The sequence below is a fragment of the Ctenopharyngodon idella genome, chromosome 14 (assembly GCF_019924925.1).
Source record: "Ctenopharyngodon idella isolate HZGC_01 chromosome 14, HZGC01, whole genome shotgun sequence".
In the NCBI taxonomy this organism is placed as follows: domain Eukaryota; kingdom Metazoa; phylum Chordata; class Actinopteri; order Cypriniformes; family Xenocyprididae; genus Ctenopharyngodon; species Ctenopharyngodon idella.
The window spans coordinates 2,540,319-2,555,554 of NC_067233.1; the positions used below are offsets into that span (position 1 = coordinate 2,540,319).

The window sequence follows — 15,236 nt, forward strand, 5'->3', positions numbered from 1 at the left end:
GCTACAATAGATCACTCTCAGTGTCAAAATGATGGACGACGTTTAGATTTTTCTGTCACATTTTAGTACATAATCCAATTTTAATACATGTACATATTGAATAAAACATGCAAACTTGTTTTTACCTTGTTTTGCAGTTGTATGTGTGCCCCAGACTGTTTAATTAGAGATCTGAGATGCATGATTTGTTTTGAGATTACATGGATTTGTTCTGTATGCAGGTCTTTGAATGGCCTTAAAATCTTAGATTTGATTTTTAAAACTGCAGATACCTAGTTGTATATATTATTCCATTTTCACATTCATTTGTGCATTCTCATCTGTTTTATTCTCACTTTCTTCTCACGTTTTTTGAGTTAAAATCTGTGTATTTAGGTCTGGCCAGCTAAAGACTCTGGGGCAATGGTGACTGGGAAAAATGTCAAGAGGTTAGAGTTCATTATTACCATGTTGAGGACAAAGGGTCAAAGAAGTGACAGGTGGCTCTTGGACATACTGCTATTTGAGGAAGACAAACCTCCACAAACTCTCTGAAGACAGCGCTTCTGTACTAAAACCATTACATGAATTTCTGTCTAAAGAAAGTTTGTTTTTTGATTGTATTATTGACTGACTCTTGATTTCATAACATATGTTTCCAGAACGATGTTCTCTTTCTTAATCCGTGTATCAAAGCATTCACAAACCAAAGTGATGAAAGAGGGCGCTCATGATTTCTGACATTTCAATTATAGATCTAAATGAAACCTAGATGTGTGATTATAGTTTTGAAACTGAAAAAGATAGTCAGAACGCACAGGATGGGTGGTTAATTTATATCTTATATATTTTATGCATTTTATTTCATAGTTTAAAAAGTAAATGTAGAACAGTTCAACATTTACACTCACCAAGCTTTCAGCAAGTTACTCGCCAGCTGGTCATTAGCTTAACGAGGAACTGCAGATTCACAAAAATGTTCTTTGAAAAGAATTTAAGACATTTCTTAAGATAAATGCTAAGAAGTTTGTAAGAATATTCCCATGTACAATTCTTGAGAGGTTCTCTAATAAGAAAATTACAGGCTTTGGAGTTTCTGACTTTATGGCATTTCTTGCCAAAGACCCACTGATCAACTCAATAAAAACACACCATTATTTTGCTCTGCCTGCAGATTACTGTAATAATCATAATAAGCATGCACACTATTTTTGTCTCAAGTGGCTTGACAGAAGTTCAGCACTTCCTAAGTTTTTTTTTAGAACAATCTAAAGAAACAAACTAAGAAAATTGGGAATACAATATTGTGTTTCTGGGAATACAAAATATTCTTAACTTTATTAAAGGGGACCTATTATGCCCCTTTCACAAGATGTAATATAAGTCTCTGGTGTCCCCAGAATGTGTCTGTGAAGTTTCAGGCTCAAAATCCCCCACAGATCATTTATTATAGCTTGTCAAATTTGCCCCTGTTTGGGTGTGAGCAAAAACACGCCGTTTTTGTGTGTGTCCCTTTAAATGCAAATGAGCTGCTGCTCCCAGGCCCCCTTTCCAGAAGAGGGCGGAGCTTTAACAGCTCGTGTTTCGGTCGCTCAACAACAACAAAGCTGGAGAATCTCACGCAGACAAAATGAGGATTGTCAGTAACGGTGTTCAGCCTTACATTGTTCAAACCGGAGTCGACACTGATGGAGAGACTCAGGAAGAAGTTACAACTTTTAGACGTTTCTGAATGGTTAGTGGATAAATTTATGTAGTTGCTGTGGAGTTGATTCAGCTCATCGACTAGCAGAACTCGTATGGATGCCCACCATACATACAGTAGCATACCTGTTTGCCAAACAGATCCATACACACCAGGCTAACGTTTATGATTGCTATTAAATGCTGTGAATGGTCTAATATTTTTCCCAAAAATATGCTCTGCCAGAAACGCTCCTTTTTTAGCAATCAAGCTTGCCAGGGTCAACTTGCAGGCTATCCAAGCTAACGAGACTCTAAATAGTGTTCAGTGCTCGTCTGTGCAGCCAACGACAGAACAGTTAGCATGATTTGCTCAAACGTTTGCCATGGCGTTAGAACTGGTACACCGTTTGTGCTTGTGAAAACAAAATGGCGGCACCATGGGTGGAAACGTGCAGATTAAGGGGCCGTAATACTATAATAAGATCCCCTTCCTACGTCACAAGAGGAGCGAAATCTGAGCAGCTCGTTTTTTCACATGCTTGCAGAGAAAGGCTTGCCAAAACAAAGTTACTGGATTGTACTTTTTTAAAACGCTTTCCAGGTTGGTAGATGCACCGATTATAGCACTTAAACACAGAAAAAGTCAGATTTTTATGATATGTCCCATTTAAATGGAAAATAGCACTTAAGAATAATTGTATTCTTAAGAATGTTTTGTGAATCTGTCTCCAGATGTTTATCTAGGATGTTTAAAGTTTCTTCAGAACACCATGTGGCATCACATATTGTGGAATATTCTTCACGTTAAGCTACTGATGCAAGAATATGAGGAACAAAAATAAATAACAATTCATCTTCACATTTTTGTGACAGGTGCTGTTTCACTGAAAGACTGGATAAATGTATTTTGGCAATTGAATATGTTTCTTGGTGAATTTAGATTGCCTTCTCCAAGACATTTACTATGCTGTTGGAAAGTCATCTGTGGTTTCTCACTGATCATTTCTCACTAATGATAAGACGGAAAACCTGAGCTGTTTCATGGAGATATCTCAGTCTCCCTTAATGTCCAAATGCAGCTAAGTCTGTATTGTTTTCTTCACAGGGTGCCGTCACCGGGAGATTGAGTGTCTGGTTAACACATGATGTTCAAGGACTACAGATCTGGCCGAGCGTTAGGTGAGTTGATATGCATTCTGCTGATGGAGGTTCTGTCTGCTTGATGTACCATCAGAGACACTTTAAGCTTCTCATTCACAGGCAGAGTGTAGATCTCACGGGCAGGAAAAGGATTTGTTGGCGAGATCTCTGCTGCACACCTGATAAGACTGTCAGTGAGAGGCTGCTTCTCAATAATAAGGGGTTTCTCCTCGAGTTCTTTGGCATTTATTTTGTCACGAACAGGTGGAAATGTCTGCTGTATCGCCTCCATCACTTTTCCGTTCTTGTTTGCGCTTTCTAAATGACAGGAAGTTTAGATTTCAGAGCTCGCCGGAACCTTTTATCAAGTTTTGGGAGATTAAGCTGAAAGGTGAGGCTGATACTGCTTCAGATGTGTTTTCGCGAGCCAAGAGAAAAGTATAGGGTTTAGTCTGATATTAGAGTGTAAAAATAGCCCAAATGTTTTTATGCCAGTGGAGGACTAGTGCGTTTCAGAGGATAAATCATAAAAGCAGAGTTTTTTTTGTGTGAGATGCCAGGTAGCCAGATGGACATTCTGTTCAATCTCTTGTGTAAACCCTATTTGAACTCTGTCCTTTTGAGCTTTTTCTGTGAGATAAAAGCTTTGTGCTTGTTAAACCAGCCAATCAGTTTTTTGCTAAATGCATTCAAAAATGTCTTAACTCAATTTTGAGATCTGACATTCAGCGTGACGGACAGGTCTACAATCACACAGGAGAATAAATGTTAGAATTCAATTCTTGATGGCAGAATTGCCGGGCGACTGTGAGGAAATTAATTTCTTGAACTCATGAGGAACATTCTTTTTAGGCTCTGTGTGGGCCGTGCAGGTTGGCTGGCTCGTGTTGAATCTGGAGGCAGGTGTCCGGGCCGTCACACTCCCCATAGGTGTCCGGTTTACGCCGCACAGTCCTGCTGCAGCTGTATGAGGGCAGACTGCCTCATTTACACAGGAGCTTTTCTTCCACATTCCCCCTTATCTAGACCAGCACACAGAAACAGTGTTGACTGATGACTTCCTCTTTTCCACAATCAAGGACAGCCGATCCAGGAATGTATTTTAGTGGTAATGCCAACTATACTATATGCCATCACAAAAAGAGAACCGATTGTACAAAGTTTAAAAATATTAAAGTCAACAAGAAATCTAAAGTGTATTTAAAGGGGACATATCATGAAAATCTGACTTTTTCTGTGTTTAAGTGCTATAATCGTGTCCCAAGTGCATCTACCAACCCAGAAAACGTGAAAAAGGACAACCCAGTAACTTTGTTTTGGCAAGCCTTTCTCTGCAAGCATGTGAAAAAACGAGTCGCTCAGATTTCGCTTCTCTTGTGACGTAGGAAGGGGATCTTATTATAATATTACCGCCCCTTAATCGCACGTTTGCACCCATGGCGCCGCCATTTTGTTTTCACAAGCGAAAATGTTGTACAAGTTCTAACGCCATGGCAAAAGTTCGAGCAAACTGTTCTGTCGTTGGCTGCACGGATGAGCACAGACACTATTTAGAGTCTCGTTAGCTTGAGTTGACCCTGACAAGCTCGATTGCTAAAAAAAGGAGCGTTTCTGTCCGAGCGATATTTTGGAAAAAAATATTAGACCAATAAAGTTTACAATCATAAACTTTAGTCTGGTGTGTATGGCTCTGTTTGGCAAACAGGTACACTATATATAGTGGGCGTCCATACGGGTTTTGCACAAAAGATTAACATGACGGCACATGCTAGTCGATGAGTTGAATCAACTCCACAGCAACTACATAAATTTATCCACTAACCATTCAGAAACGTCTAAAAGTTGTAACTTCTTCCTGAGTCTCTCCATCAGTGTCGACTCCGGTTTGAACAATGTAAGGCTGAACACCGTTACTGACAATCCTCATTTTGTCTGCGTGAGATTCTCCAGCTTTGTTGTTGTTGAGCAACCGAAGCGTGAGCTGTTAAAGCTCCGCCCTCTTCTGGAAAGGGGGCCGGGAGCAGCAGCTCATTTGCATTTAAAGGGACACACACAAAAACGACCTGTTTTTGCTCACACCCAAATAGTTTTGTTTTTCATTATTCCGTTAAAAGAAGTTGAAGGTCTGCAATTAATTTAGTGCTTCTTTGCCTTAACGTTAAAGCCCCATTGAGTTCTAAAAGTTCACAAAAACAAACTCTGATTCAGTTCTTTAATTTGTCTCTTGAAAATATGAGCTAAATCTGCCTGGTTTTAAAAGGGCAAAAACACCAAATGGCACAGAACTGCAACTCGGCCTGCCAAAATTCAAACCCAAAAGCCGTTAAAATAGCCGTTAACTGACTGACTAATTCACCACAAAACCTCTACAGTCCAGAAGCCGCCCTTGCCGGTACCAGCATTGTGAACTGGAACACAGTGTCCTGAAGTCCTTGAGTGATAAAGTGAGGGTTTCTGCTGCCGTTCAGGTCCGTTGGAGACGTTCACTTCAGGTATTTTTCTGGTATCGGTCCTAATGTAGTTTTAATATAGAAAAACCGCCGCCGCCCCACCCTTGCCTCCTTAAAGCCAAGACACACCAAGCCAACATCGGACAAATGTATATTTTTACGCAACTAAAACAGCTGCATGCCACATTTATTTCCCTAATTGCATAAAAATGATTTAAACTGAGTGCCAAATACATAAGAATGCTCATTTTACCTCTGAAAAATCATCTTGACAGCTGTTTGTATCCCCTTCAGCTTTTGAATAGTCAGAGCTAATTGTTAAGAATGGCAAAAGAAATTCCCTAAAAATGACAGTGACTGAATGACTCCAAACCGACAGTGAGCTTTAACTCGGTTACTGTCATTAGTGCTGCTGAACGGGCCAAATATGAAAATGTAAGTGAAAATTAAATAAGAAAAACTATCCATTATCTAAATAACAACTTAAAATAACAACTGCTCCAAACATCTGTTTATTCTGAAACAGCTCTGATGAATTGCTAAGTTCAGTTTCCAGTTTTAAATGTTCACATTGCTATATTTACCAGACATTGGCATGACGTGTGTTATATTTTTAAAACCTTTATATACTTTTTATGTTGTTGTCTTTTAATCCAGCCATTTTTGCATTTTTATTTTAGTTTTAAATTTACATTTATGCATTTAGTAATTACTTTTATCCAAAGCGAACTACATTGCATCAGTCCATGCATTCCCTGGGAAGTGCTCTACTGTGCATACTGGAAAGCCTGTATTTTATATGATTTCTGTGCAGTGAATTGCTCTGAATGTATTTGAAATTCTCTTTTTGTCTGATTTTCAAGGCCTTCAGGATTTATATTTAGGTGCAACACTTTTCAGATACGAGTTGGACCAAATAATGGGCAGAATTCCAATTTTAATTGCTTTAGTGACGCAGTGATTGAGGCTTGAGCAGGTTTTTTCCCCCCTTCCATTTACCCCGTTTTTTCCCCATTGAAAGGAAGACGTCCTATAAAGTAAAGAGATTCATGGCTTCCGTTTAATTAAATGTGTGACTTTCTTGACTAGAACCTAGGTAATTTGCTCCCAGCTAATGCAATATTTATTTTTATTTTTTTCAATGCTCATAAAATAAGCAACTTACATAAAGCACATGGTTGTTTGAAATCAGGACAAAAGGAGTAGAGTCAGTCCCTCAACTTGGCATGAATTAAATAAGAGCACAGACCAGCTTTTAATCATTCTCTGTGAGGTGAGAGAATTCATTAGATACTGCCTTGAGAAACTTTGGCCTGTTTTTATTGTGTTCATGTTATTAAAACATGAACGCCATATTTGTGACTAACAGAAAATGGGTATAAACAAACACACTTCCAAAGACCGAAGAGAAGCATCTGTCTCACACAACAAGTCACATTATTGTGGAGAATCAGGATGAAAATGCATGTTACTGTATTTGCTGTTTTTCAGCCAAAGGCGAACCGCTCCAGCCAGGGGCATCGCTGGTGTCCGTGAGAGGAGGGAACTAGCTCACCTTTGTAAAGGTGAATCATCTGTCAAACACCTACAGCTCCATTACCACCAAATAAATGATAGCCGCAGATGGGAACGAGGCAACATGGTTAGATCTTCTTTTCTGTCTTTTTCCCAAAGTCTGAATTCAAACAGAAAAAAGCCAGATGCTATCAAATTATTAGTGATAATTGTACCTGTTGGCAGTGGTTTAATATGATGTGGTACGCTGAAATTTGAGGGGGAAAAAGCCTGTTCGCTTCGAGTAAATGAAAGGAAAGTGCACTGCTCAGACAGATTTTGATTGCTCTTATTGAGCTAATTTACAGATAAGAGCCGTGACATGCAAGGAAGCTCTTATGTGAAACCCTGTCTTTAAAGAACTATTGTTTTTCACTTAGGCTTAATAACATATTATAGTAACATATCAAAGTCCATGTTTCCAGTGCTTTTAATGTGTCACTTTGATGCTGTGATACGTAATTGCCTTGCAGCACAAATGACTCAGACGCAGCTTTGGAATATTTTTACGCGACTAAAACAGCGCCATGCCACATTTATTTCCCTAATTGCATGAAAACTGTTTAAAATGAGTGCCGAAAACATAAAAATGCTCATTTTACCTCTGAAAAATCATCTTGACAGCTGTTTGTATCCCCTTCGGCTTTTGAATTGTCAGAGCTAATTGTTAAGAATGGCAAAATAAACAGTTCATAATGAATATGCCAATGCTTGCATCCATGCACATCAAATTTTCCATAGGAAAGCGGCTGCCAAAAAACGATGGCCAATGTCGACTTCCGCAAAACTGAAGGAATAAGGCAACTTTGTATATGGAGTGCCAAAACAAGCTAATTATATTTGCATCCAACATCAAAGTACATAAATAGACTCTTAAGCAGTACATTTAATCTACTGTAGATATTTAAACTACCCATCTACATTCTTGACTTTGTTTTAGTATGCTAATGCGCCCGAATTATATAAAGTCTTGATTCTTTTCCCCTGAGGTTGTTGGTCTGCAGTGTTCATCAGGTTTAGCAGCTGTAGCAGGCCGCGGTTTCCACCCACACTCTTATCATGCTTTTATGAGAGCGTTGTAATGTCAAAAGCTGTGCTCACAACACCGTTCTCCACTGCTCTCCTCCTAACCGCGACACACAGTAGAACTGTAAATTCCTGCTGAATGTGTTAAGACATCTGTTAAATGTCCTTAGCTCTGAAAGTAACCCTGGCTATGCTGCGCAGTTCAGGCTTGAGATTCTGAGCTGTAAACATGGAGGTGTTAAAGTTCTTCTGGGATTCCAGCAAGCCAAAGGATTATTTAACCTCTCCTGGACCCCCAGCGTGCTGCCAGTCATATGTTCTGCTCATAACACATTGTTGCACTTGGATTGTTATGAGGAAAATAGAAATCATATCTAAGAAAAACAGCTCAGGTGTTATTCGGTTATGTTCTGGTTGCAAACATTGCTTTGTTGGTTGGATATCTTTTTTATGCATTGCATTCTATTTTATGAAGGTGAAGGTCACCCGAAAATCAAAATTATGTCATTATATCCTTTTAGATTTTCATAAAGTGTGCTTGCTTTTATGCTTGTGTATGTATGTATATATATATATATATATATATATATATATATATATATATATTTTTATTTTTATTTTTTATTTTTTTCTGGCACAACAGCAGATTAGTTTAGCAATTCCCTTGCCCACTGAAATGAATGGTTTGTATACTTGTGTATTATTTAAGAGGCCTTGGGGTTTTAGTGTGGATCCTGTTATAGTTTATACTATATGGCAATTAGCCCTTGAGTTTAACTGTTGCTCTGCTCCCTCTACTGGCACATACTCTAACAATATAGGAGCACTTAAAGGGATAGTTCACCCAAAAATGGAAATTCAGTCATCATTTACTCACCCTCAAGTTGTTTCAAATCTGTATAAATTTCTTTGTTCTGCTGAACACAAAGGAAGGTATTTGGAAGAATGTTTGTAAGCAGATATCGCCCCTCATTGACAACCATAGTATTTTTTTTCCTACACTCTAAAAAATGTTGTGTTAAAAAACAGCCCAAGTTGGGTTGAAAATAGACAAACCCAGCGGTTAGGTTAAATGTTCGACCAACCTGTTGGGTAGTTTTATTTAACTCAACTATTGTTTAAAAATTACTATATTGCTCGCCTAAAATGAACCCACAGTATGTTGGAAATTATCATTAATTAATATGTTTAATAAATGTTCATTTATTAAACATATTAATAAAGTTTAATGAAAAATAAGTTAACAATAAACATTTATTAAATTGCTTATAACTAAATGTTCACCTTTTGATTATTATTGTAGCCTCTAGTAATTATGTGTCTGATTTTTAATTTGTTAACCTGTTTTGTATTCATTTTAAGCCAGCCATATAGTCATTTTTAAACAATAGTTTGCCCAGCATATTGCTGGGTTTCTCCATTTCCAACCCAACCTGGGTTGTTTTTAACCCAAGATTTTTTATGGTAGTCAATGGGGGGCGAGATCTGCTTAGTTACAAGTATATCTTCCTTTGTGTAAAGCAGAACAAAGACATTTATACAGATTTAGAACAACTCGAGGGGGAGTAAATGATGACAGAATTTTCATTTTTGGTTGAGCTATCGCTTTAATTAACAGTGATAAAGGAAACATACAGGTACCCCTTATTATACCGACATGTCTTATTGTACTAACGATTATGAAGTTTCCCGCAAAAATAATAATATTTTAAACCAGTTTTAGTAGGCTAATACCAAGTTATTGCTAGCATTTTTCAAAAATATTACCAAGTTGCCACACATTTTTACTGTCGTAACAAGAAGTAACTATTTTGGCAGAAAATACGTTAAATTCGTTACGTTAAATTTTCATTATGGAAACTTTAACAACTGGGTTGTCATTATTTTGAAGAATATCATATTGTCAGCCATTTGAAGTCTAACATTTCACATATTTCAATAGCTGACAATGAGAAAACTGCGGATATTTTTTGTATGAGTTTCCCGCGCACAGTAATTTGAACGCTACTGCTTTCCAACCAGTCAACCGTCAATCGAGCGCGTGAGAGACGTCGTTCACTTTCTAGATTTGTCGCGTCGCGCGGTCAGTGTAGTCGTTGTGTTGAGCGTGACTGTGTGGATCCTCCTTTCTCCCTCTCTCTCTCTCTCTCTCTCTCCCTCGCTGTGGTCTGCTCTATCTTTAAAGCAGTTATAAGCGCAGCAGACCCACAGACACCAGCAGCAAAGCTCCTAGCGCGGAATAACGTCCACTACCAGAGCCCTACGGGACTTTATCTGGCGTCTTTTTGAACCGAATCCACAGGACGATGTTCCTTGTGCAGTATACAGGTACGCTGTCTTTAGTTTAACTTTATTTTATAGATTAGAGACATTAAATGTGGTCAGTCCCGTTTATGTGGGTCTATAGTAGCTATAGTATAGGGAGCCGCCCGTTAAGAACGGACGTTACGGACAGAAAAATGAATGAAAACTCCGCTAAAAAAAAAGCATCACAGGGTTTTCCACACAAATGACAGAAATGACATCGCGCAACACTTTAAAGGCACATCTTAGCGATGTTTCGGCGTTATATCGCCTGTGTTTTAATACATAATAAGCCGTCTACAAAGACAGCACATTTTTGAGAATCACAGACGCGAGTTCACTCGGAATCTCCAAGTGCTGTTTAGTTAGGCAGCTCACTAGGGTTTGAGATTGAGGCACAGCCATTGTCGTCCAGACATTAGAGCGCAGTCACTGACAGCTCCGGTGATTAAAACAACTGTTATGCACTCGTTATAATGAGATTATAATTACATTATATTTGGTCTCCTGTGTTCCTGCGTGTCTGTGTTACTGTTCCTGCAACATCTTGTCATGTAATACATCAAGACATTACAGTGGGCACTGGAAACCCAATCCGCATGTCCACTAGTGAGTTGCCATTTCATTTTTTTTAAAGCATGCTGACTAGTGTCATTTATTGCCTGACTTGTTAGGGATTATTCCACGTTAGAGCTCAGAATACAGACTGTAAGCTTTGTTTTCAGCTTCAACAATGCAAAACATGACTCAAATATTAGTAGCTGTAAAAAAGAATTGTTGGTTTAACATAAAAAAGTAAGTAACCTGGTTGCCTTAAAATCTTGAGTTCATCGGAATTAAAAATTTGAGTTAATACAATGAGGGCGATTGATTTAATCGACAGAAACTCAAAATATTATGTTGTCTGAACCACATTAATTATCTAAGTTGATTTGACAAAAGAAATTTTTTTGTGATAAATCATGAATATAAATATATTTTTTTTATAGTGTAGCTGTGAAGGTGCTAGCAAGATCAATGATAGTTTAAGCTGATCAAAAACAAGTTGTTCTTGATATAGTGGTATAGACAAAATGAGAAAACAGACTAAGAAAGAATAAAATAAGCTTTGTTTATTAAAAAAATAGTCAGTTCTGAGCGATACTTCAATAATATTAGTTAATGGAATAGGCATCATGAACTTTCAACAGTCTTTACAGCAGATGATTACTAACTTTATTGTTAAAATGTATTAATTAAGATTAATGCTGAACTACTCATTGTTAGTTCATATTAACTATTGTGTTTACTAATTTTAACAAAGTATACAACTTTATTGTAAAGTGATATGCAGGTAAACAGTCATAAATTGTATAAAGTGTCCATGCACTTTGAAATTATTTATAAAGAAGATTTCCTAGAGCATAATTATCACTTAGATGTGATTCATTAATGAAGCTTGTGTACTTGATCGGTGTTCTTTTATGAATGCATGCCGAATGCTTCATTGTCAGTAAGAGGAGAATGAACTATTGTCATCTGATCTTTTTACTCAGCCTTACTTTCACATTCAGAAAGAAAAAATCAAGGGTGTGTGTGATTATTCTGTGTATATGTGTGTTGATAAGATACTAATATATTTCTCTAGTCAGTATTGCTTTCTTTTCCTCGCCTTTGCTTACTTTGAAATGCGACCGGCATTTGTCTGAGTAAACCCACTCACCCTAACCTCAAGTGTGGAGGAAAAAGCCTCTTATTGCTCTGTGACAGCCATGAACTTTCTTGCACATAGCTCTTTTGGTGGGTAAGGAGTGGCCATTTAAATTGCACATAATAGATAGTCTCTGGGCTTTCATGAGAGCACAAGAACCAAAATGAAAAAAGGGGAGGGCGGCACTGAAGAAGTGTAAAATGCATTTGTGACAGAGGTTACTTATGTAAAATGAAGCAAGAAATGACTTATTTTTTAAGACTTGAGTGAGAGCAATAGTTTGTGGGCAGATGTCTGTGTTCTTGGTGATTCAGTGGCTGTCGCTTATGAGAATGCCAAGAGGATTTAATGCACAGAAAAATAATATTTAATCCAAAGATATTTGCTTTTGCAAATAAGTAAATAACAATCATCGTTGTATAAATCTGATAAACTCTAAAGTACTACAGTAGTTGTGATTGTTCAGTGTCAGAATGAGTTCAACTTATGATTAAAAAGACACAAGTCCATGTCCAGTAGATTGAAATTCTGATAGATTAGAACTATGTACTAGACTAGTCTCTGAGTAGCTTCAATATTAAGAAAAAACACAAAGTGGCTGAATACGATGCTTTCTGAGATGATATTGTACAGCACAGCTGTTCCTAAATTAACAACCGTTTTAAGCAGACAAAAAAAGTATTTTTAAAAAAGTACTGTACTGTAAATGTTACCATAGATAGATACATAAATGATAGAGTGGCCTGGCAAACCTGTTGCTTTGTCAAACCAACATATGCTGTTTGATTTTAATTGAAGGTTACGATATGTCTAAATGTGCTTCACTGTGAAGTGTTTGCTATAATACTTTGTATGAATCATTTTTTTTTTTTAACCCTGAGTGGTTTTAGCCAAGCTTTATTTTAAATGCAAACCTTTTCTTGTTAGAGATATTCAGATAATATTGTTACATTGGAGTTGCAATATAAAGCACAAGGCCTGGGGCCTGATGTATAATTGTTGTGTACACACAAATATTTAATTGAAATGTGCATACACAATTTTCCATGCAAATATTGGGATTTATAAAAAATAAACTTGTAAATATGTGAGCGAAGTAATGAAGTAAACAGAATGAATTTAAAATCTGATTTCATTTTGACATACACGTTTAGGGCCCTATCATACATCTGGCGCAATGTGACGCCAGGCGCAACGCAAGTGTTTTTTTGCTAGTTTCAGCCTGACTCAGATATCATTTTCATGTCCTGCGCCACGTTGTTTAAAATATTGTTTAAAAATCCATCTGTTCACCCATGGGCGTGCTGGTCTGAAAACGAGGTGTGTTCAGGTGCATTGTTGGCGTGTTGCTATTTTGAGGCAACTGAAAACGACTGCAGCATTGACCAACAAAAAGTCAATGTCGCAGTATTTTTTATTTTTTTTAAAGGAAGCGTTAATAATATGCGCCTATAGGCGGGTGCACAACGTGCCTGTTACACACACAGGGACGCGCAGCTGCTCACAAACATGCCAAATATTAAAAATAAAAGGATTACAATGTAAAAGATTATTATTGTGTGCATAAAGATAAAAATGCTTTGGTGGAATCGAGCTTGTCCCGTAGATGGTCTGCTTGCACATGAGCAGATCCGTTTCCTCGCTAGAGAAGCATTCAGTTTTTCCCTTGGCACATCCGCCATGGTGCGAGCGCAATTGGCTTTTAAAGGGAATGGAAGATGAGACTCTGATTGGTTTATTGCGCCCAAAACACACCCATGACTCATTAAGAGACTAGGTACAACCCTTTTGGACCATGCGCCTGGCGGACATGCCCTAAGTGCACTTGCGCCGTGCGCTTTAGACCATGTGCTTAGATTGTTAAAAACGGGCCCTTTAGATTCAATGTTCCACTCTTATTGGAGTTAAGCACTCAAATTATATAAAGTTATTATCCAGAAGTTAAACACAAATTATATGAATTTAGAAATATTTGTAGTGTATGCGCTTCTTTTAAACACTTTTCCTGTTGCACGCTATGTTTTAATGACAGCAAAGAGGAACATGATAATTCCTCTTTAAACTAAATTGTAGAACTCGTGTTCTGAGAAAATATTTCTCGCATGAACAATGATCAATGATGCGCACTTTTGTTCGGTTGTAGAACGGTCCATTTGATGGTTTGAAAAGGTCTGATGACAATACTGTACAACCACTGCTGCACGTTTCTGCTCTTTCCATTAAAAATATACTATAAACATCCTAAAACATACACTCTAAAAATGCTGGGTTAAAAACAACTTAAGTTGGGTTGAAAATGGACAAACCCAGCGATTAGGTGGTTTTATTGAAATTATAAAGCAGTGATTATAAAGCAAGCATCAGCTGAGAGTTGGCAATTTCTAATGATATGAGCTGCAGCGACAACAAGTTGAGTAAAGTTTAACATTATTCTAATAAGTGTGATGTGGCAACTATTAATGGTACTGAAGGAGTGGACCTGAGGAAGTTACTGCGAACGATTTCACTCTTTTATGTGATTTGTCTGTGCCCACATAGAGTGATATAATAAAAAATGGTGCATGGAAAACCGTATCTGAAATTGTTGACATCTGAGTGAGTTTGATTCATGCATTGCATTGATAATCGTTCATCTTGTTCATGATATCATGCATTATTCACTGCTGCAGGTTTATATACAAATGCTTTCCCATTCAGAAACTGATGCCAGATCAAAATAAAATGACATCAGTGACATTAAATTTTCAAAAGCTAATAAAATTAGGCCATTCAGCAGCAAAGACTAGCAACAGTGACCTGCCTTTCTCCAGCGTAAAAATTGCTGTTAGTGTGAATGATACATCCAGATGGTCAGAATTAACGTTCAACACTCTAATTGACTACAGTTACGTAAATACATAATCATATTGTAAATATGTAATCATATTGTAAATGCATAATCATATTGCTTTTCCAAGCAAAACAGGAACTCTTTCAGGATTTACAATTTTACAAGTCTCTTGATGATTGAAAGCAGCTTGATTTATTGTTTGCTAATTATCTTTCAGTTCTGGATGTCACTCATTTCAGCCCCGTGTTCTTTCCATGCATGAAATGTGTCCTCTGCTCACAGTCTTATTTAGGCTTGTGAGGCTTTTCACGTGTGCTCCGAGCCTCATTTCAATGCATGTGCAGTATTTTGGCCATAATTGAGTTTGTTGTACTCTCACGGCTCTCCACATGGCAGTCGCTCCAGCAGTTTGCACAGATCTGCGTCTTTCTGTGCTTTGCTAATTAAAAGCTGTGGTATCCAGCACTAAGGAACGGTGTACCTGATAACTGACGCTGCAACAAATGCTCGTATGTGTTGGATAATGAAGAAGCACATTGTGCCGAATCCTGCTGGGTAAGCGTTATCAGTTGCATTT

General features: G+C 37.7%; 1 protein-coding gene across 10 annotated transcripts in view; it reads left to right on the forward strand.

Annotated features, from left to right (window-relative positions):
* enox2 (ecto-NOX disulfide-thiol exchanger 2) overlaps positions 1-15,236 on the forward strand; it is a 254,888-nt gene that overhangs the window by 51,283 nt on the left and 188,369 nt on the right. For 5 of the 10 annotated variants that reach the window (XR_007924820.1, XR_007924819.1, XM_051859857.1 and 2 more), the window contains exon 2: positions 2,771-2,844. The exons of 1 other annotated variant lie outside the window; for it this stretch is intronic. Coding sequence is in view for 6 of the 9 variants with exons in the window: in XM_051859857.1 (XP_051715817.1) it covers positions 2,808-2,844 (37 nt within the window). In the remaining 3 variants the exon portion in view is untranslated. Of the gene's footprint in view, positions 1-2,770; positions 2,845-6,746; positions 6,898-9,999; positions 10,164-10,723; positions 10,749-15,236 lie in introns of those variants that run through there. 4 more of the 10 variants (XM_051859854.1, XM_051859859.1, XM_051859853.1 and 1 more) reach the window with 4 other exon arrangements.